Here is a 22,575-nt window from a genome sequence, read left to right as displayed (position 1 = left end):
GTCCTCCCCAAAACTTGCAATAATTGTGCCATCATCACATTAAGTTCCCAGCTCCCCCTTTCACCCGAAGAACCTCTAAAACAGAGCAATGAACATCTGCTCAGGGATTTTACCATCAAGCTACAGATGACCACAAGAGGAGATGAAAACCCTTGAGAATTGTTATTCTTAAGTTAAGAGCTCACTTTCAATTGCACATCCAACCTGAGCATGGTCAGAGCTGTTGGATCCCATGGAAACCCTGGGTCTATAGGCACTGATGGTTTGTTATGTCAACAGCCTGGATGGACATCCTCCTTCCCAAGGAATCCTCTCAGAACTTTGTGTTGCCACAGCTGTTCTTCACAACCAGGCAATGAACCTGAAAACTTGGTCTTCATGAGGCTTTTCTGGAGGTGGTATCCCTCCCAAAACCAAGCAATACCTCACCTGGTGTTTAACAATTCCCCTTCCCCGCCCCAAGCCCCCAAAGTTTAAGAAGATTAAACCAAAGCCTTTGGTCTTTAATTTCCAGGTATCTGGAGCCTTCAAAACTGGTTTGCACTTCAGCAATGGAAAATCCCATTAAGGTACTGCCTTGCACACTGACCTGCTTTCATTAATAACCTCACCTCAAAGAATGTGGGCAGGTCAGCAAGTTCAGCTGAGCTTAAGTGCTCCCATCTCGGGCTCTCTCTAAGTATGAGCTTAACTGCTTCTAAAAACAGTGCTGGCCATGCCGGCCACTCCAAAGGCACTCTTTGAAAAGGAAATCCCCAGCCAATCGATACGAGGGAAGAGAAGGCAATTTGATATATATAGCAAGTCCCCAGCTTATCTAGCAGCAAGAGCTGCTCAAATTCACACACACTGTCCCTTCCAGCAGGCAGCTTCCAGCAGGATGAGGGATGAAGGTGGCCACATGCTGAGTTTGGTACCGAGAGGAGCCAGATGATTTATTCTCATCTGCTGCAATTCACACAGGGAACAGAGCCTGGGATTTCTTTCCCTTAATAACTGACTATAATAAAACTCATTAACTATCAAATTCCTACCTCTACAAGGTTTAGGACAAGACTGCAATGCATCAGACTTTATCTAACACGAAGACAAATCTCAGGAAGCACTGGGATTTTTATCATCTTTCCCCAAACACGAGGCAGGTCCCTTCCTCACACGCACTGATGGAATCCCACAGCCACCAAAACCAGTGGCAGCTCTATCAGCAATTCCAGCTGAATCCAAGTTTTCCCCAGCACTGTGTTTTTACTCCAGCCCACACTGCCACACAGGCCAGCATCCTGGGCTCCAGCCCCACAGCTCCAGAGAACAGGCAGAATGGAAAGCTGCAGTCACAGCACTCAGTGAAACGTCCCACTTCCCAGCTTCTATCGCTCCAGTAGCAACCCTTTGCTGTGGGGTTTTTGGAGCTGGGAGAAAGCAGAAGCAGCAGCACAAGGGCAGTGGGATACCAACTCCCCAGGGAATTCCAGTAGAGGAACTGGCTGCTCATTCCGACTTCAGTTTTGAGTACTTCGTCATTAGTAAAACATGCTGAAAATGTGACTTCCTCTGCCACAAGACCTATTGAAACTTTTCACAGAAGTCTAAGGAACTTCCTCTTGCGTTTCAATAAAAGACAAGCTCACAGGAAGAACAGTTCCTCTAAAACTTCTGGGAATTCCTCTAGTAAAAACACGTATTGAGGAAGGAATGATGCAGTAGAACAAAGAGAAAGGGAGGTGGGGGATTAATTTGTCCACAAGTTTGTGGTTTATTATAAAATGAAACTATGAATCCACTTCACAGGACAGACCCACTTTTACTTCCTCTTTTGTCTCATTTAGCAATGGCAACAAAAGCTCTCTACAGAGTATCCTAATGAGCCAAATCTGTACAGAACCTCTGCATTCAGGTTAAAAAATAATCTCAATTTGCTCTCCTTGCTGAACAAAACAGGCTCTGTCTAGGATCATCTTATCCAGTATCCAAAGGTGCTTAGCTACCCACTTTCATTTGGAAATGCAGACATGAGACAGCAGAGAGGGATCCATCTGCTCACTGGCATACTGGGAATGGTGGCACTCCGTGGAGAGTCCCAGTAGATTAACTTTCCAGTTCCAGAAAGGAGAAAGAGCAAAGAACAGGGTCAGGAAGACATAACCTCATGCCAGCCCAAGGAAGTGCAAAGGACAGCAGGGAGGGATATGAGTGGCTTGCTGGCACATCCCTGCCCTGGTATCCACTGCCCATGGATCCGCATGCAGCCTGTAATGCCGGTAATGTGGCATTCCCTCGGGCAGCTGCCTGCAGTATGTCTCCAGGCTGCCCTATAACGAGCACACTACCTTGGATCCTGGGAGCTCCCCGAGGAACACTCACTGGTATTTATCAGCCACAGGCACCAGAAAGGACGTGACCGATTCTTCAGGGCAAAGCAGGCCCATTCATTCAGTTCTTCTAATTATGCACTGTCTCAAAGTCCTGCAGAGGATTCCCTGCAGCCCCTGCTCCTCCCTACATCCATCAAATCTCAGCCTGAGGCAGCTCCACTAATTACCCCTTCCTGCACCAAGACTCATCCCTCACCTTCAGCAAGCAGCAAAGCTCCTCTCCAACACAGTTCTTTGTGCTCCCAACCAGCTGTGGGACACAAACAAAGGATCTGCTCTTCCAGGGCAATAATCCCCAGTATCACCACATCACACAGGAACAGCCAGCATCCCTGTGGAATGTTTATGGCAAAGATGAAGTGTGCCCAGGTCACTGCTCTGAAAGATGCTGCCCCCAAACACCCCTGGTGTTCTCACCAGGCATGGTGAACACCCACTCCAAGGATCCCAAGTGCCAGGAGGAGGAGGAGAAGTGGAGCTGTCACAAAGCAAAGCTGCTGCAGCAACAGCTTTGCTGAAGGGACCTATTCCCCCATGGGGCAGGAGCTGTTGACATGGCCCTGAGGAATGCTGCAATTCAGCAAAGCTGCAGGGAACATCTGGCACTCGCTCTTGGGTCCCCTCTGGGGATTTCTGCACCCACCTCCAGTGCCTGGGAGCCTCCTACCATGACCCTTTCCCTCACAACAGCAGTTCTAAAGAAAAGACCCTCCATTCTTGCCATTAAGTGCCCTTTAGGATGTACTACAAGTTAAACATTCCCCAGAAAATAGGGACTTCACAGCACAAACAAGCAGTTCTCCTTGGAAATCAAGGGACTTTCTCTTCCCCTAGGCAGCTATATCCAAACATGAAAGCTCAGGGCACAGTGAAAACAAACATTCAGAGGCCAGTGCAATTTCACCTGAGTTTTGCCTGACTTAAGAGGCAGCAAGGCCCTGAGCAGGGCAGCAGTGTGGCAGCTGGAGTGGGAACAGGAAGGATATGGTTATCCTGGGTATGATAAAACTCCCTCAATGCAGTAACAGAATTACTTTATAAAGGCACTGTACCCTGTGAGCTTGTAGCATCAACCAAGGCTGGCAGTGTCAGAGCTGGCATCAGTACCAAAATTCCCCATCAGCTGCTTACCAAACAGCTTAGCTGGGCTACAGCTTCTTCAGGAAGAGCCTGACCTCAGCTCCTGTCCTTCTCCCTGGACATGGTGTTATTCCCTCTTTCTGCAGAAGGGAAAGGGGCAGCAGGCAGAGCCCCTGGAACTTCATGGGAACCAGGTCTAGAGGAGATGTTTCCTTGCTGTGAGCAAGATGAGAATTGCCCAGACTCCCTCTCACTGTATCCACTTTCCCTGGCTGGATTTGCACACACATCCATGGCCTCAAGATATCACCTGGTTGTCAGAGGAGGTGTGTAGACACAGGGAACATTCTTTTCCTAGAGGAGTTACCTCTTGTGAAGGGGTGAATATGAAAAGCACAAGTCAGGACTTCCTGACAGTGAAATATTAAGCACTGGCACTTTACAGGAGCAGCAGATCTCCCCTCCACAGCAGGCAGGTGATAAAGAGCCCAGTGCAGGTGAGACAGACATTCGCAGAGAAGAACCAGGCACATTGTTTACCAGCACAAAGGATCCAAACACACAGAAGGAAAAGCCGATACCCCAGAAAGAGGAGCCAGAGTTAATCCCTCTGCAGGGTTCCCAGCCATCCTGCTGTCCATTAGGATTGGAGGGAAATGGCTGGCCTGAAGCATACAGACAGACACTCATCACACCAGAAGTCAGCAGCAGTTCCCCAGGTCACAAGGGCCACAGCTTTTAAAAAATAAAGTGGCACTGAACTTTAGCATGACAGGAAATAAATCCCACATACAGAGGACATAAAAGTCTCAGGCTGTAGGAAACCCTGAAGCAGCACTGGAGGGGGAATGTATGGCTGACAAGGGTCCAGACCTACCTAAGGGCACAGGAAAGTTGACAAGACGACACAGACCATGAACCGTACTTCACCATAGCCAGAGGAAAGTTTAACACCCCAGGTCACTGGGAATGTACATCCTCATGGTACGTAAAGCAGCTTGAAAAACATCTCTGGTGTTTCCAGAGGAGCTCACCAACTCCCACTTTGCTGTGTTCCTTCCCACCAAACCCCCAAATACCTCACAGCTGTTCTTCCCCATCCAAACACAGACTCTGTCCTGGAACATACAGACTGCTCCATCCTGCATCCAACTTCAGCCTCCCTGGGCCTTGTGCCTGAAAAGACTCCCTTCCACTGCCCCAAGCCTGAACTCCAGGGCAGCACAGGCTTTTTGATCTGTGCGCAGTTGCCACGGGCTTGTTCCAGTGTTTCCAGCAAGAACAGAACAGTTTAGCCTTTGGGAAGTTCAGTCTGCCATTTGGGAAGGAAGGCAGAAGTGCCTCTGGCATGGGGGCAGCTGCAGCCCTGACCTGGAGGGGGCAGGAAGGGGGTGCTGTCTGGCTAGAAAGCAGAAGTGAGTATAAGCCCAGATGATGTTGACTGGGGTGAGAAGCAACAACTTCAGGGCTCCTCACATCCTCCTAAAGCTCCTCCTGAGCACCCCGGGTCATGAGGCACCCGCAGCGTGATGAAGCTGCCAAGCGGTGCTGGCAGCCAAGCTGAGCTGCAGGAAGCACGGGCATGACCCAGGCTCCAGGCCAGCAGCCAGCCATGCTCCCCCAGGATACCCTCAGGAGATGTTCTCCAGACTGGGTGTAGGCCTCATAAATGAGGTACTGAACAGGACAATGGCTGCTCTCCTTCCCATTAAAACAGATCCCACCTGGCTCTGTCACACTGGTGGCCCTGAGTGCTATGTGCCAGTCATGCTCCTGCAATAAGGAGACTTCTGCCAAGTCCTTTGAAAGACTTAAAAAAAAAAAATTATTGTGAATCCAGGCAGCACAGTTGAAACAACAGAGACAACTGAATAGATTCATGCTGGTTTGCCACAAGGCACTCATCCACTCGGGGATGTCTACTGCTGTCTACTTCAACAAGTTTCTAGAATAAAACAAACCAACAAAACCTCTGAAGCTTCCAGAAGGAACAATGCAAACTGCAGCCCTTGCTCACTTGGAGCAGTCCTCAGCTTCAGCAGGGACCATCAGGGAAAGGCTGGCAGAGCCTAAGCAATTGAACTGACTGTAGAGTAGAAATTCTTTGAGGGTCCTTACCATAAAGCTGTCACTCACAGGCAGTGCAATGTCCAAGCACGTTCTGAGAACAATTCCACAATTTCATTTTGCAGCGAAGAACTGGTCAGGTTGGAAAAGAAACAACGACTCCACTTCCCAGCCAGTGCTGTTCTGACAGCATGAAATGGCAGAAAGCTGAGCTCTAGAGAATACCCTGCTGCAATTCTGGGCTTAAGTTCAGCTGCAAGACTTTGCCCCCAAGCAGATAAGTTGTGAGCCGTGTCTACCTCTGCCCCTACTGCCAGCACAGGCTCCTCCGAAGCAGGGAGGAGCTGACAGTGCTCACCAGACTTGGCTCTTGCTCCATCTCAGACAGAGGTACCCAATAAGTCTCCTGTACTTTGCTATCAGAACATTCCCACCTATCTTATTTCTAGCAAACCCCATTCCCAAGGCTTAGGAAAACCTCAATCCTAATTGCCATCCTTCCTGTGAGCGCTGTTCCTGTCTCTACCTCTGGTGGGATCAGGCCTGCACCCTTGCAAGAGACAGTGCAGTGCTTCTGTCCCTCTGGAAAATAAATGCTGGCAAAAGCAGAACTCTGTCGTGCGTGGCCGAGCCAGCTGACCTTCCAGGGTGTGCAGTGCCTGAGATCAGCTGTATCACACACACTGCTGAGCAAACACTCCACCTAGAAGTGAAGCAATAGGATCCACGAGGGAAGGCAGATCAGGAATGCTCTCCATCAGAGACTAAAGGGAACAAAGCGCCTACAAATGCTCACAACATAAAAGGAAACCTCTGAGGCCAGAAACTTGATACATGTTGAAATAGAATATACTGACACATAATTCTCCTCTCCTGGGATAGGCACTGGGCAGGCTTTTCCCTCTTGAAGAAGAAATTTGAGGGCATCTCTCAACTGAGAAACAGCAACACAGACAAAGTAATAATTAACAACAAAGGCATTACCATTGTTAAGAGTGGGAACTGTCAGTTTAGTTCAGCTGATGCTCTGTCCTTCTAAAGTTACCTCTTTAGGCTGCCTGGAAGCAGGAAAGGCCGAGGCTGCTCCCAAACCCGCTACACACCGACATTGCAAAGCACACCCCATGAAACTATCCCCACAATTCAATTCCCACTCTGCTGGGAATGCTCCAGTTCTGAGACAAACCCAGGTATGTCAGGGCAACCAGAGGCTACACATCAAACCTCGGCACGTGTGTCAGAATCTCTCAGCAGCCCAGGACTGATTAAACTAGAGAGAAAGGAAGGAAAGTTGGAAGGAAATAGGTGAGAGGGAATGTGTGCAACGCAAAGAGGACTCCAAGAGCTCAGGCTTTGAGACAAGGATGCCCCACTACCAGCACAGGCTTCCTGGCAGGAACAGAGGCTCATTTCAAACACGATTCAGCCATTGAACATGTTTCAGTTTAATTTCAGCTCACATTCCCAGCTGAATGCTGTGCCGGCACATCCAGCAGCACAGTGCACTGCTGCTGCTGGAGCCTCCCAGTCAATCCTCCCTCTGAGGCTCTGGCTGCAAAGCCAAAGCACCTGGCACCAAGGCAGTTTCCTTCCGGGCAGAAATTGATCATCTCAAGGGAAAGCATCCCTCTTTCCTTGGATTCAGCTCTGGGCCGCAAGGCGTGGATGCAGTTGTACTCATTGCTTTGAACAGGAGAGGGACCAAATCACCCTGGAAAGTAGGCCTGAACAGGCATTTGCTATTTATAAGCTAATCATCTGATCCCTCTGGAGGGAAATCCTATCCTTTGGGGCTGTTGGGAGTGCATGGAACTTCAGGGAGGAACAGAAGGGAAGCGATTACATCGGCCAGCAGCATGCTCCAAGTGATCAGACAAAACTCCTCCCTACTCCATCACAGCCCCAGCATCTTCCTGAAGAACAGGAAAGCAATTATGAACAGGGATTAACCTGTTATGCTAATTTGCTAAGAGCAAAGTAATTTTTTAAATAGCTCTCGTCTCCATTCATCATTATCTAAAAAGGGCCCTGATCTAGTTCTGCAAAGAGCAACAAGTCTCACAGTAAGAGCCCACCTGAAATCCAAAAACACATGGGAAACTGCCTGGCTGGAGCAGCCTCAGAAGGGAGAAGGCTTGAGCTTTCATAACTCCTTGATAATTATTAATTCCTTGGGGAAGCATGCCTGTCCTGGGAAGTTGAGTGTGATGTGCAAGTATGCAACACTGATTTTTCTCCTTCTGTTCACATTTCTTTCTGATAAAAATAACCTGGGTTAGATGACACTGCTGGATTTCCCTGTGAAACAATGCTCAGTCGTTTCCAACACCACTGCACATACTCAGTGCAACCACGCACACCCCAAAACAATCTCAGTTCTCTCTACCCTTTCCTCACCTACTAAAGTATTACTGAGAACAACCCTCTCCCTCCACTGACAGCAGCCTCTGAAACAAACTGGAGAGAGCAAAGAAGAAAGGAAATCGCTCTCAAACAGCTCAGACTAAAACCACATCTCTTGAAGGAGAAGGCCCAATTCCCAGAGCAATCCTCACAAACGGTGGACTAGAGTCATCCAGGCCTGGCACCTGCCTCCAGGTGAGCAAAGCTCACCAAGACACAGGCACCAGGCCAAGGAAAGGCTGCTCACATCATCCCTGTGCTCCCCCAGCACTGGCACAAGAGACACTCTGAGAAGCCTCACTAAACAAAAAAAGGCCAGTGCGTATTTGGCAGATTGAGATCACAATAAAAGATGGCACAGCAGCATTCTCCAAAGTCTCTGTAGTAAGATCTGCCCCTAAAGCTTCTCTTGATCTGGATTTTAGATTTGTTTTTTTTTTTTCCTTTTAGCTTGTTTCAACCAAATCTGATATGTAAGTTACACTGTTGTTGAGACAGATGGGCTGGAAGGACCCCGCCACAAAACCCACAGCAGTGACACCTCTGAGGAAATGCCCCAGTCAAGGCTCTCTCAGAAAAACTAAATAACTGTCACAGTCAGATAAACAGATTTCTGAGAATGCAGCAAAGAAAAGGGGAACCCAGATGTTCCTAGAAATTTATAAGTGAAACTTTTATTTCCCAGTTTACTTACATGTCCATTTTCCAGCAAACTCCCTGAAAGACACCACGGCCAGCTCACAGACCCCCAAGCAGAGCACACCCTGAACTCCTGGGGCTGTGAGCCCAGCTGCTTTTATTAAAAAAAAAAGAAAAATATGAAGCTTCCATGTAAAAGTTGGCAGCCAATACAAAGTCATCACTGACTTAGGGAATTTTTTTCCTATGCATGAATCTCTATCACCTAAAGATATACATTTTGGATTTCAAGTACACATACCCTGACCAGCCTCTGAATTCCCAGTGTCCAGCCTCTGTTCCCCACAAGCAGATGCAGACTGATCAGATCTTCTTTCAAATTCTTGCTGGAGGAAGCAGATGGAGTTCTCTCTGCACCACGTCAGCTTTTTTCATCTTTAATACCACCTCATACATCTCCAAACTCTACTCAGCTTTCCACCAGCTTTGAACCACACATAAGCACCAAACCTGGTCACAGCAGCTTTTGCAACAATGTGAGAGCTGAGTTAACACTCCCTCTCCTCTTCCTCAGTGCGGTACCAAAGACCACCTCCAGCCCAGCTCCCTGTGTTCAATATATGCATGAACCCAGACAAAAATTCCTGCTTCCCAGGACAGATCCCACTTCTCCCTCCCTTGTTTCTCTGTTCTTATTTTGCACTCTTCCTGAAGTTTGCTTTCTCTGGTAAAACATGTGTGGTCTCCCCAAAGTCCAATGCCAGACTAGCCGGGCCACAGAGTGGGATTCTCATTTCCCATTTTCTACTTAGCACTCTGAGTTGCTCATGCAGCTCCTCAGCTTTTAGCTGTCAGCTTCCTTCAAGTCATTGCCAAAATCACCATCAGGATCCTTACGAGAGAGTTAATATAACGTCCCCAATGACATTCTAGGAACCTCCAATTTAACACGGATTATTTTGAGCTCATCCCACCTCAGTTAATTCAGCAGGAAACCCCAAAGGCATCACATCAGCTGCTTTAGAGAAGCCAATGTTTACAACACAGTTAGCTGAGCGGGTTCTAAATAAATGTCAAACCTGCATCACCATCTCCACACCAAAAACTTCAGCCACTCGCAGTTCCAAACCAGCACAGAAACAACTCCTACCGAACACGGAGGGGAGGCACCTGCTCCAAACACAGCCGTGTGTGGCCTCCAGGGGGGCACTGGGCAAACCCTACCGCATGCAAAAAAGAACCAGCTCCGCGCCGCTACTCCGGATGCCTGTGGAACAAGAATCTCCCACCCACCAGGCACTTCCAGGGCACTGGGATCTGTACGGCCCCAGTGAGGGTGGACAGGAGAGGGAGGCGAGCCGTGCCTGCAGCCTCGGCCCGGGGAAGGGCTCAGGGCCCGCGGCAGGGCCGGAGCGAGCAGGGCCGGCCCCAGCGGGAGCCTCGCGTCCCATTCTTCGGTCTGACTGCGACCCCATCTCCACCCGCCGGAGACACCGCGGAACCGCCGGTGCAGCCCGGCCCGGGCCCGGCCCGCAGAGCCGCCGCCGCCGCCTCAGCGCTGCTGCCACCGGGCGGTGCCGCCCCTCACGGACAGGCCCCGGGGAGGCCGCGCTCAGCGGGCGGCGGGGAGAAGGAGCGCGGCTGCGGCGGGCGGCGGCCCGAGGAGCGGCGCTAGGTGTCGGAGCGGCGGGAGGGGAGCGGGGATGGGGGGGCCCCGGCAGCCCCGGCCTCACCTGTCCCGGCGGATCCCGCCGGGCGCCGGCGGGCCGCTCCCGCCTATGCCGCGTGCAGCTCCCGCCCGGCCCCTCCCGCCGGCCCACGCGTCACGGCCAATCAGCGTCCGGCACCGCCGGCGTCACCGACCAATCATCGGAGAGAACGCGTCCCCGCCCAGCGCCACCAGCCACCAGGCCACGCCCACCCGCCCTCCCGCCAGGCCACGCCCACCCGCCCTCCCGCCAGGCCTATCCCGTGACACAGGAGTGGGCGGTGCCCGACGCCCGACGCCCAATGAGAAATCACAGCGCGTCCCGTCGCAGCCAATCGGCGGCCGTACAGCGCTGCCCCTCAGAAAAGGCGGGCGGGCGTGGGTGGGGTGCCCTGCCACGTGACCGCCCGGTGACAGGGACCCCCTCAGCGCGGCTGGGGCCGCGGGCGGCCCGAGGGGTCCCGGGGCCTGATGGATCTCGGTCCGAGAGAAACAACCCCTGGGCATCCGTGGGGCGGGGCCGCCTCCGGTGCCTCGGACAGGGCTGCGTGGCGCGGCGCCGCTGCCTCCGGGCCGGGCCCCGCGGTCTACGGAAGCCACCTGAATGATCAAGAGATCGTGAGGCCTCCCCGTTCTATCGCCCCGCTCAGCCTCGGGCAGCTGCTGCTTCTCTCTGCCTGGGTGTGCCTCCCCCGGGGCTGGATGGCCTCTGCCCCTCGCCTCGTCCCTGCGTTACTTGTACCCTTCACATTTTCAGCCTGCCCTGTGGAACAGTCCCGCTGGTGGAGTTAGGAGGCAATCTCAGGCTTTCTCACAGCCAAGGTTTTACATTCCAGGATCCTGCGGGCTGCATCGCAGAACAGCTGAAACTGGAAGGAACCTGTGGAGATCACGCAGTCCAACCCCTCTGCCAAGGCAGGATCACCCAGAGCAGGTGACAGGAACGTGCCCGGGTGGATTTGGAATGTCTCTAGAGAGGGAGACTCCACGCCCTCCCTGGGCAGCTGTTCAGTGCTCCCAGCTGCCAGCATGAGGTGCTGCTGCCCGAGGTGGTGTCTCTCTGCAGCCCCCGGAAAGAATGAGCTGAGCCCAGCCCCAGACAGGTCTGGAGGGTTTGAGGGTGCGGCCCAAGAGATGTTTGTCCTCGACAGAGGAAGGACAACCATCCCTACCTGGTGCCAGCTGTGAGTGGAGCTGTCCCGGGCCTGGCTCTGAGAAGCGCAGGAGGGAGCTTCATCCTTGTCCCGAGGATGCTGAATCTTTGCAAATGCATTGCTTTGGGCAATTTCCCTGGGAAAAACGTGTGGGAAAAGGGGAAGATGGGTGATGGCAGGAGAAGCCTCTGGGCTGGAGAATGAGGGAGGGAGCAGCACCCTGAGTTGGCAATAGGACAGGGGGAGCAGGTAGAGAGGTGATGGGGAAGAGACAGCACCTGCAGGGAATGGTGGGGCAGCTGGAGCTATGGCATGGGGTACATGGTGCCATCCTGAAGAGAAGCTGCTCCAGAATGTGCAGAAAGAGTTTGTGAAGCATGTGAGCAACCCATTGATCTCTGGGGTGCTGGACAACCTGCTGACCCAAGGGGTTCTGAGCCCTGGTGAAGTGGAAGAGGTGCAGAATCAATGTAGGATGCACGTGGGTAAGGCTTGCCTCTTCAAACATTGTGCTCCAGAAAAGGCACCAAAGTCAGCCAGATCTTCACTGACAGATCTTCACTCCACCACCTCAGGATGGTGGAGCAGTTGGATCTGAGTTGACTCAGGTGAGAGATGAAGGGCCATGGTCTGCTCCTGGCCAGAGCCTCCAGTGGGATGCTAGGGTCCAGCCCTAGGGAGTGTCCAAGGCTCAAAGGCAAGGGGCATTTGGGTATCACCACCCTGAGACCCCCTTGGCAGCCTGTGATGACAGAGCACAGGGGGGTGGCTGTCCCCTGTGGGCCTGAAGAGGGATGGATCCCAAGGGAATCTCTGGAGGCATCAGCACCCTGACACTTGATGGGCATAAGAGCCCCATGAGTTGGCACCATGTCTTGCTCATGTCTTGTACACCTGCCTGGATGTTCCCCTGGGATAGCTCCTGATTCCCTGTACCCTTTCCATGCAGGAAACAGAGCTGCTTTCATTTCTCCCTGCTGTCTCTCACCCCAGGTCCTACAATGCTCCCCTATGCTCCCTCAGCAGATACCATGACAAGAACGGACTACAATGTTCTGGAAGCTCTGCTTCATCTCAGGCCACTGATCTCCTGCCATGGTGAGACTCTTCACCTCACACTATATAGCTGCCTTTTGTCTGTGCCCCAAGCCTGGTACCTGGCCAGCAGGAAGGAGCAGGGAGAAATCCCCTGCCAATCCTGTGTTCCAGAGCTCATGGTTTGGTCCAAAGGTGTTGTGTGCTGATAGCTGGGGACAGGCCCCACCCCCAGCTGGCTGGTGGCGCCCAAGGAACTCATTTCAGTAGCTTGTGACTCTGGAGCTTATTGGTCTGATGTTCTTCACAGGAAAAAAAATAATACACAGAGAACAAAAGTGTTTGAATTTGAGGGTGATACAGCAGAAAACTCAAGGCAAATGCAGCCCAGCTCCTGAGGAAGGGAAAGGGGAAAAGGGGAAAGGGGAAAGGACAAGAACAGCTCTGCAGAAACAGCAAATCTCCAAAGCAGTCCCTGTTTCCCACTCTGCTAGGCAACTACAGCCAGACCTGGAATAAAACATCCTCAGTCTTCTGCCCTCCCTTCCTTTTAGGGCCTGCAAACAACCCCAAATTAAGAAAACTCATCCCAGGGAGCAGAAGACACCTGACTCTGGAGCAGCAAAAGCAGAGATGGTTAGTGTCTCTCTATTGTCCACACACACAGTGTGTTCCCAGTTTATGTCACCCCCATAATCACTTCTGCACTGTCCCTGGCTTTAACAGTTGTCCAATAAAGAGATTTTTGCAGCAGACACCCTGCTCCTCTGTCTCCAGCTTATTGTGGGTGTGCTTCAGGAGGATGCAGAGCAGGTGGGAGGGGAGAAATTGTTGGGAGCTCAGGGACGAAGCAACACTTGCCTTTGGGGCAGCCTGGGCAGATGTGCTCCTTGCTCAGGAGGCAGATTCCCCCACTCCCCAATCCTTACACTGCCCCAGGCATAGCAAGGATGCAATTTCCCCTGGGAGCCAAGAAAGATCCTCAAACCTGTGTCTCCTGTGCACTGCTCCCACATTAGGGCCCTGTCCAGTGGTCACTTCCCACCAGCATCCCTGCTGCCAACTGAGAACCTCTTCCTGTGCCCCCCACACGTGCCCTGCCCTCCATGGCCACATCCAACCTGTGTTCTGCCTTGGCATGAAATCAGCTTTATTGCACATTCTGCAAAGTCACAGCCAGATCCTTGGGAGGGTCTGGCAGCAGGAAAAAAAGAGGGCTCTCTGCCCTCTCCATGTGCCTGACACCACCATGCAGGCAGGACAGTGTCCTGAGCCAGTGCCACCCCGTGTCCCTGCGAGGTGGCAGGAGATCTCAGCAGGATGCAGGTGCCTCTCTGCTCTGACTGCAGGAGAACCAGGATGGGAAAAGGTCTTGCAGGCAGGATCAGACTGCAGTGAGGGCAGCCAGTCCCAGCTGAGCCCATCCTCAGAGCCCGAGCCCTGCGTCACTGCACAGAGCTCCTCAGGACCCACATGGGCTTTAGAGAAACCCTGGTCCCCAGTGCTACAGCTGTGGCAGGAAATTGAGGACAGCAGTGATGAATTCTTCAAATTTATCCTGATGGACTATGTGGCCTGCACCTTTAATGTACTGGATCTCTGCCTTGGGGAAGAGGCGTTGGATCTCTGGGTAGTCTCTGGAGCTGCAGGACAAGGGAACATGCCATATCAGAGGTCCCTCCTGGTGTCTTCACTCCCCATCCCCAAGCAGAGGGTGATCCCAGGTATGACTCCTTCCCTGCTGGGAAAGCCCAGGTGGAGGAACCCCAGGCTGCCCCTTGCTCCAGGGTGTCGGTGTCAGCCCTTGCTCAGGACTTGCTCCATCCCGGGAGCTCGTCCCACCCTCGGCAGCTGCAAAGAGCACAAAAGGTCAAACAACAGACCTGGAACCGCTTCTCTCCAGTCTCACCTGATATAGGGCGAGTCAGACCCTCCCAAGAACAGTGCAGGACCAGGATACGGCTTGTGGAAGATGGGGAAGTTCATGATATCTGCCAGATGCCGGGAAATAGCCTCCAGGTTCACCCGCCACACATAGCGGCCCTCCACCTCCACCAGGTTGGTGAGGAGGAACTGTCTCAGCTGTGGGAGCTGCCATGGAAGGGGACCACACGGTCTTCAGTAAGAGCAACAAAACAGGATGTCCTGGCACCCTCCATCCTCCCCCATCTCCCACGGGATTTCCTACCTTGACCACAGGCTGCAGCTGGTCATCTGCCAGCTGGCGTGCTGCCGAGCGGCTCAGCCCCACCGGGACCTTCACCTCCTTCATGGCCGAGATGTAGGCAGAGAATTCAGACACGGGGGCCGTTGAGCTAGGACCAATGTCTACAGAGATGAGGCGCTCCACCAGGTCCGGCTGGAGACACAAGCAGGGCAGATCAGATGCCAGGATCTCCCAAGATCTCCCCAGTTGGAGTGGGCACAGGGCTCCACTCCCAGTCATTCTCTGAAGGCTCTTGGCTCCCTCCTGTCTCAGCAGAGACCTCCATGTGCCCTTCCCAGAGTCTTTGTGCTCAGCACAGATCTCCAAGCTCCCTCACAATCCGTGCTGGAGTCACAGGGCAGAGCATGGGCTGGTGGACGTAGATTTACTCCTGCTCCCATAGCCTGGCTCACAGCTCCGTGTGGGACAGCACCCACTCTGGTACAGACTAGTCCCTGTGGAGCTGGGCACAAGGCTGGCACTGGTGAACAGTCTCAGAAGGGACCATCCCCTTCCTACAGCCCCCCCTGGAACCTCCTGAGCCTGTGACCGCACTCCCACCCTTGTGGCTGCTGACCTGCTGCAAGGCCAGTGTCATGGCCGTCTTGCCCCCCATGCTGTGCCCCACGAGGATGCACTTGGTGATGCCCAGGCGGCTCAGGAGGTGCTGCACATCCAGGCTCATCGCTTCATACGTCATCACGGGGCTGTGGGGGCTGCTGCCGTGGTTCCGGGCGTCCACCGTCAGCACCTGCCTGGGCAGGGGCAGCGCGTCACCACAGGAACTGCCCACCAGGACCCCGGCCCCCTCCGTGTGCTGCGCCTCCCCCCACGCCCCTGCCTCACCTTGCCGCTACCACGGCGCACCAGTGTCTTGGCCACCGTCTGGAAGTTGCTGTGGCTGCCAAAGAGCCCATGTAGCAGGACAAGGGGTGGCCGATCCCTGCGGCCCTCCACCTCCACATGGGCCAGGGGCACTGCACTGCAGGGACACGGGCATGAGGTATGGCCAGAGTGCAGGGGAAAGTGAGCCCTGCCCCTCTGCCCAGCCCTGGTGAGACACATTTACAGTGTTGTGTCCAGTCTTGGGGTCCTCAGGAAAAGGGAGACACAGAGCTCCTCAAGTGGGGCCAGTACATGTGAGGATGAGGAGGGCCTGGAGCATCTCCCTGTGGAGGAAAGGCTGAGGGAGCTGGGGCTGTTCAGCCTGGAGAGGAGCCCCAGCTGAGAGGGGCCTCAGCCCTGGCTGTCCCTGTGTGCAGGGAGGGCTCCCAGCAGAGCCCGGGCTCTGCTCAGGGGCCCAGCAGTGGCACCAGAGCCACGGGCAGGGACCGAGCCCAGCAATTCCCCCTGCACAGGAGGCACAACTCGTGCCCTGGGCACTGCCCAGCCCTGCCCAGGCTGCCCAGGGAGGGGCTGGAGTCTCCCTGAGCGGGGATATTCCCGAGCCCTCTGGACACGATGCGGTGCCCTGTGCTCTGGGCTGGAGCAGGGAGGTGGCACCAGTGACGCTCTGTGTCCCCGCCAGCCTGGCCCAGCCCGGGGTCCCGGCAGAGCGCGGCCGGGGCCGGGCCCGGGCAGGCGGAGGAGGGGGCGTGGCCACAGCCGCTCACCGCCGTGCAGGGGGCGTGGTTCGTGGGGTGCGTGGCCGGTCCCTTGGTGCCGGCCACGCCCCTGTTGACGGGATTCTCCCGCGGGACCCCTCCCGGGACCGTCGCCCCCGCCCCGCCCCGCGCGCGGCCGGGCCCTTACGTGGCCACGGAGCGGGCGGCGGCGGCGGCGGGCTGAGGGAGGGAGCGCGGGAGGGGCGGTGGGGCCGGGGCGCGGGGCAGCCGGCGGAGCATCATGGCGGCGACGGGAGCGGCGCGTGGGCCGTGACGCAACGCGCGCGGCGGCCCCGCCCCTGCCCCGCCCCTCCGGCGGCTGCGGGCGCCCCCTCGCGGCCGGACGGCGGCAGCGCGTGTGGGGAGGTGGTGGCGGCACCGCTCCCTGCGCTGACCCCGCGGGCACCGGGACCGGCCCTTGGGGCCCGGGGGCAGCGGGCCGGCCGGGGCGGCTCCCTGCGGCCGCCGGGGATTCCGCAGCGCCCTGCCGCCCTCCGCCGCCCGCAGGCACAGCGGGACCGGCCGGCACAGCCCCGCGCTCGCCGCCCCGGCCGCGCTTCCCCCAAGACTGGCCCCGCGCTCCTGCGACGGCTCTTGCCCCTTTGTCCCTGCCCGCTGGAGCGTGGCGGCGGGCGGGAGGGAGCGGCCGAGCAGGGCGGCCTCGCCCCAGCGCGGCTCCCGGGCGGGGGAAGCGCCTCGCGGCCCCCCCGGCGGCCCCAGACTTTGGACTGCGGGCAGGGAGTGTCCCTGCGGCATCCAGCGGCTCCGCTGCTCCTCGCCTCTACCGCTCCCGGAGAGCTGTCCCTGGAATGCAGGGGACAACGGGTCCCCAGCACGAGCAGGGACGCCCGGCGCTGGAGGGAGAGGGGCTGCGGCTGAGCCCTGTGTCCCCAGCCCGGTGCCGCTCGGGTGCTGCCGTAGCAGGGCGTGTAAAGTGCCTCGAGGGGCTGGAGCGCCCTGTTCCCCCTCCCTGTGCCCACCTCCACCGTGCCGCACATCCCAAGGACACTCGGGTACCAAAACAGGACACGTTTATTGACAAATGTAACCGGTACAGACCACGCGTAACAGGGACAGACGGTGCCGGGCCAGCAGCGATGGGGGGACACAGCAGGGAGGCACCGTCCCCATCCCGTCCCGATCCTGCCCCACCGGCGTGGCAGGACCTCGCCGGGCGCCGCTTCTCCCGCCGACCCGAAACTGCCTCGTGTTTAACCGAAACTGTCTCTATTTACACAGCCCGGCCCTGACCCCGCGGCCGTCCCCGTCCCCTCCTTCGCGCCCCCCCCGCCCCGGCGCGGCCGCCCCCGGGCCCCGCGGAGGGCACTGAAGGTCCCAGGGTGGGTGGGTGGGGTGGAGGATATCGAGGGGTGCCGGGGGACCCTGGGGGGGCTCAGACATAGTTCCTCTTGTCGTAGCTGGTGACGGCAGACCGTGGGGCGGAGTAGGCCACCTTCCCCGTGGGGTACCTGTCGTCTTTGGGGGGGCAGGAGCAGCAGAGCAGGCCCCCCCCCAGCAGCAGGAGTGCCGAGGCCGCCCAGCCCACGTAGAGCGAGGTGCCCAGCTCTCGCTTCTGCGCTTCGATCACCAGCGGGTTGTAGAAATCCCGGATGATGGTGTTGGCCGACCAGCAGACAGGGATGAGGGTCATTACACCAGAGAGGAGGAAGATGACGCCGGAGACGATGGTGATCTTGGCTTTGGTGCTCTCGTCCTCCACGCAGCGGGTGCACTGGGCACCCACGATGGCCACCATTAAGCCCAGGACGGCCAAGATGATGGCCACCACCAGCAGGGCGCGGGCGGCTTGCAGGTCCTGCGGCAGCGCCAACATGGAGTCGTAGACCTTGCACTGCATCTGCCCCGTGCTCTGCACCACGCAGCTCATCCACAGCCCTTCCCACAGGATCTGGGCCGTCACGATGTTGTTGCCGATGAAGGCCGACACCTTCCACATGGGCAACGCACAGCAGATGATGCTGCACAACCAACCCAGCACAGACAAGGCCACGCCGCCAATCTCCAGCCCCATCGACATGGTGGATGGTTCAGTGACGCGCTCCAGGCGATGGCAAAGAAGAAGCCACGGGACCGAGACCGTCGCCACCAGCACCGCTCGCAGCCGGGGGATCGGCTTACACCTGTGCGCAGTGCTATTTATACGGGCTGGCCCCGGGGTGGGGTTTCAGTGCTGGCTGCTGGACGCTCCTCTCTGCTCCTCCGTCACCATCACCTGCGTCCCACACCCTCCCCTTTGTTTGCGGAGATGGCGCCGGGTAACCAGAGAAGGGCGGGAGGAGGAGAAACGCCACCTGCCACAGCCATCCTCTGGTTTCGGCCGATGGATATCAGGAAGCGCTACCACCGTGCTCGTTCCCACCAAACCTCTTCTGTGGACCTGGAAATCCCAAGGGTTCACCTTTCCCCCGTGGAGGTGCTGGCGGGTCAGGGTGTGTTGATTTCTGTAGTGTCAGTGCTCACATTTAACTGCGCTTTGGTGACTGTTGGGCACCTTTGCACGAGCGAATAAAGTGCAGCCCCTTCGCCATGCCGTGAGGTTTGTGTCACCATTCCAGGGGACCTGCGGGTGCTCCCGACCCAGCAGGAACCCCTCCAGCCTGGCCCCTCCTGTTCCCACCCTGCTGGGCTGGGAGCACTGTCAGAGATTCTCTGACGGACTGATAAATATCTTTACTCATCCTGCACAAGTCCTGTGACCTTGAAGGAAGCAGATAATGCACGTAACCACCCGGCAGCATCACCCTGACAACCTGAGCTGGCACCCGGCAAAGGGAAAAACATCCCAAGGCATGAGCAATCCCTTCAGACCTAGCAGCATCAGCCCCGTGGCTGTGGGGTGCGTGTTTCCCCCCCAGCCTCGCATGCCGGGGGTAGTGCCAGTGTTTCCAGTCCCCCTCCCCCAGGAATGTGGTTGCTGGACACAGGCTTGCTCCTACCTGTTCCCTGCCTGCTCCAAAAATCTCCTCTACAACTTATTAACTACTCAAGAGCGCGGTGGGATGCTGGCAGCTGGCGCCGTGCAGCCAGGATGGGGGGGAGCCCTGCAACTGCCTGGCTGAGCTCCACAAACCCTGACACCCCACAGCCACAGGGGTCAGAGCTGGGCGCCCCCACAGTGTCCCAACAGCCACACGGGGCTGTATTTGTGTGCCCCACAGTGCCCTGATACCCAGTACTCTGATACCCAGTTCAGCACTCTGAACCCCCATAGCCAGCAGGGTCACCCCACAGCATCCTGATACCCCATATGTGGCTGGGTCAGCTGTTGTCACCCCATGTCACCCCAGCACCCCATATCCATCCAGCTTGACCCCCAGCCCCCTGCAGCACCCCATGTCAGACCTCCACCATGCCATGACACCCCGAAACCCCCATGTACAGCCTCTGCCAACCCATGGCATCCCCACAATACCCTGTACTCGGCTGGGTGAGCTTCTGCCACCCCACTGTACCGTGGCCACCCCTCCGAGGACACCCCAAATCCCCACGGCCAGCTGGGGGGTACCCAGGGGTGGCCCCTGTCCGTGCTGCTGGGGGGAGTCCGTGCAAGCAGCCCCCAGGGTTCTGCGCCCTTTGTGCTGGGGGTGCTGGGGGTCCCTTAGGGGCACCTGGGGGGCACCTCGGGGTGGGTGTCCCTGGCCCAGCGCTGCCGGTGGGCACAGGGCCAGCCCCGCTGGGCTGGCAGCGGCGAGCGCAGGAGGGGCCGGGCTGCCGAGGCTCCCACGTGTGCAGGGAGTGCCCGCGGCTCCGGGGAGTGCGCAGGCACAGGTGAGAGCACAGCTACAGCTACAGGTACAGGTACAGGTACAGGTACAGCTACAGCTACAGGTACAGGTACAGCTACAGCTACAGCTACAGCTACAGCTACAGCTATAGCTACAGCTACAGCTACAGCTACACACATAGCTACAGGTACAGGTACAGGTACACACATACAGGTACAGGTACAGGTACAGGTACAGGTACAGGTACAGGTACACATACAGGTACAGGTACACACATACAGGTACAGCTACAGGCACAGGTACACACATACACACACAGCTACAGCTACAGGTGCAGGTACAGGTACAGGCACACACATACAGACACAGCTACAGGTACACACACACAGGTACAGACACAGACAGACACACACAGGTACACAAACACAGGTACACAAACACACAGGTACAGGTACAAGTACACAAACACACAGACCACACACACATACACACAGAGAGGTACAGGTACACACAGACACAGAGGTACAGGCACACAAACACTCACAGGTACACACACACACAGGTACAGGCACACACACACACACACACACACACACACACATACCCCCTCTGCCGGCAGCAGCGCCCCGGCATGCAGCCGTACACACAAACACATGGACACACAGACACCTGGAGACAGACACACGGACAGACACACGGACAGACACACGGACAGACACACAGACAGACACACGGACAGACACACGGACAGACAGGGACAGACACACGGACAGACACACGGACAGACACACGGACAGACACACGGACAGACACACAGACAGACACACAGACAGACACGCGGACAGACACACAGACAGACACACAGACAGACAGGGACAGACACACGGACAGACACACAGACAGACAGGGACAGACACACAGACAGACACACAGACAGACACGCGGACAGACACACAGACAGACAGGGACAGACACACGGACAGACACACGGACAGACACACAGACAGACACACAGACAGACAGGGACAGACACACAGACAGACACACGGACAGACACACAGACAGACAGGGACAGACACACAGACAGACACACAGACAGACACGCGGACAGACACACGGACAGACACACAGACAGACACACAGACAGACAGGGACAGACACACAGACAGACACACAGACAGACACGCGGACAGACACACGGACAGACACACAGACAGACACACGGACAGACACACGGACAGACACACGGACAGACAGGGACAGACACACGGACAGACACACGGACAGACACACAGACAGACACGCGGACAGACACACGGACAGACACACAGACAGACACACACACGGACATACAGACTGGCAGACACACTCACAGGCTCAGACTCGCACAGGCTGACACAGAAGCAGAGGTGAACAGGCACATTCTGGTGGTTCACACACGCACACCCTCTCCCAGTGCACGCGTGTCTGTGGGGTGCTGGCAGGGCTCTGGGGCAAGAGGGGGCTCCAGGCAGGGCTGTAGGGTGTGGGGACACCCCAAGCAGGGCTTTGGGGCAGGACTATGCCCCAGACAGGGCTCTGGTGAAGGGGGCTGGCACCCCAGACAGGGCTGGGGGGCACAGGATTCCCCAGGTTTGTGGAACAATGGGAATGCTCAGCACCAGGGCATGGGGCAGGGCAGATAACCCACGGCGGAGCGGGAGGTAGGAGAGAGGGGTACCTCTGGACAGGGATATGGGACAGGGAGGATACTCCAAGTAGGGCTGTAGGGCAGGGGAAGAGTGGGATACTCGGGGCAGGCGTGTGGGGTAGGAGCTACTGGGGTAGAGCTGGGATGGGACGGGGCAGTGAAACACTGCAGCCCCTGACCCTGCAATCAGAGCCCCACACGCGGCGTCCCCACTTTGTCATCGCAAATTGCCCAAAGTACAGGCTGTGTCCAATGTCGTGCTGGCCCGGGGCAGCTGCCGCCGCCTGACTCACAACGGAGGAAAGGGTAAATCACCGGAGTTTCGGGGTGCCGGTCACCCCCGGCAGGACACATTCTTGTGGTGAGCAAACAGCTCACTGGTGCTTACCGAGGAGCTGAGCAGGGCCACGGTCCCTGGGGGATTCCTGGGAGCACCCCCATCCCAACCCTCCCCTCTTGGCTCCCGCACAGCTGGGGTCCCTCGGGATGGGGACAAAGCGTGATGGCCGCAAGAACTCAGTGGTGACACGGGGACGGGTTCGCTGCACTGTGATGCAGAGACCCTAAACAAATGTCAGACCCAAAGGCCACGGGAGCGCCACCGCTTTGGCCCCAAGGGAAGGACACCTGCGCTGGCAGGGGGGACACCCGCTGCAGCATCCCCCATGCAGGCGGCCGGCAGCAGCCCGGGGGTGCGCAGGAGGTGAGGCAGAAAGCGCCCCGGGCGCTCACGTGCGGTTGTTTTGGGGTGTTCCCCGCTGCGGTCGGGAGTGCCGGCGCGTTCCCCCCCGGGGCAGCGGGGCCGGAGCCGTAAATGCCGCCTCGGCTGCTTATATTTCAGGCGCGGGGCTCCTGGCTCTGCCCCGGCCAG

General features: G+C 56.7%; 3 protein-coding genes and 1 long non-coding RNA gene across 9 annotated transcripts in view; 1 reads left to right on the top strand and 3 right to left on the bottom strand.

Annotated features, from left to right (window-relative positions):
* MTMR4 (myotubularin related protein 4) overlaps positions 1-10,383 on the bottom strand; it is a 50,039-nt gene extending 39,656 nt beyond the window's left edge. The window contains exon 1 of one of the 2 annotated variants that reach the window (XM_014255053.2): positions 10,295-10,383. The gene's annotated coding sequence lies outside the window, so the exon portion shown is untranslated. Of the gene's footprint in view, positions 1-8,616; positions 8,636-10,294 lie in introns of those variants that run through there. The other variant, XM_088066167.1, reaches the window with a different exon arrangement.
* A 304-nt stretch (positions 10,384-10,687) lies between these two features.
* LOC106628330 (uncharacterized) lies at positions 10,688-13,213 on the top strand. Of its 2 annotated transcripts, XR_001331651.2 has the most exons (4): positions 10,688-10,950; positions 11,106-11,203; positions 12,417-12,521; positions 13,013-13,213. It is a non-coding gene; the product is annotated as an uncharacterized LOC106628330 (long non-coding RNA). The 2 variants fall into 2 exon arrangements; XR_015774430.1 differs by having other exon boundaries at positions 10,688-11,203.
* A 365-nt stretch (positions 13,214-13,578) lies between these two features.
* On the bottom strand, positions 13,579-16,539 carry ABHD11 (abhydrolase domain containing 11). Of its 4 annotated transcripts, none has more exons than XM_088066176.1 (6): positions 16,417-16,539; positions 15,511-15,646; positions 15,242-15,419; positions 14,647-14,817; positions 14,368-14,549; positions 13,579-14,101 (listed from the first exon to the last, which is right to left on the bottom strand). In XM_088066176.1, exons 2-6 carry the CDS (start codon positions 15,627-15,629, stop codon positions 13,963-13,965), a joined length of 789 nt encoding a protein of 262 aa, XP_087922302.1. In that variant the 5' UTR covers positions 15,630-15,646; positions 16,417-16,539; the 3' UTR covers positions 13,579-13,962. The 4 variants fall into 4 exon arrangements, with proteins under 4 accessions (XP_087922302.1, XP_005526048.2, XP_087922303.1 ...); XM_005525991.3 differs by having other exon boundaries at positions 15,242-15,415; positions 16,417-16,533; XM_088066177.1 differs by lacking the exon at positions 16,417-16,539 and adding an exon at positions 16,278-16,340.
* A 743-nt stretch (positions 16,540-17,282) lies between these two features.
* LOC102101603 (claudin-3) lies at positions 17,283-18,382 on the bottom strand. The gene has a single exon (XM_005525892.2). The coding sequence runs from the start codon at positions 18,304-18,306 to the stop codon at positions 17,662-17,664; it is 645 nt and encodes a 214-aa protein (XP_005525949.1). The 5' UTR covers positions 18,307-18,382; the 3' UTR covers positions 17,283-17,661.
* Positions 18,383-22,575: the final 4,193 nt, after the last annotated feature.

Source organism: Pseudopodoces humilis, chromosome 23 (genome assembly GCF_049639895.1).
Source record: "Pseudopodoces humilis isolate 2021_Gansu_Grassland_sample_001 chromosome 23, ASM4963989v1, whole genome shotgun sequence".
Classification (NCBI taxonomy): domain Eukaryota; kingdom Metazoa; phylum Chordata; class Aves; order Passeriformes; family Paridae; genus Pseudopodoces; species Pseudopodoces humilis.
Note: the sequence above shows the minus strand (reverse complement) of the source record. Positions and strands in the feature narration are given on the sequence as shown.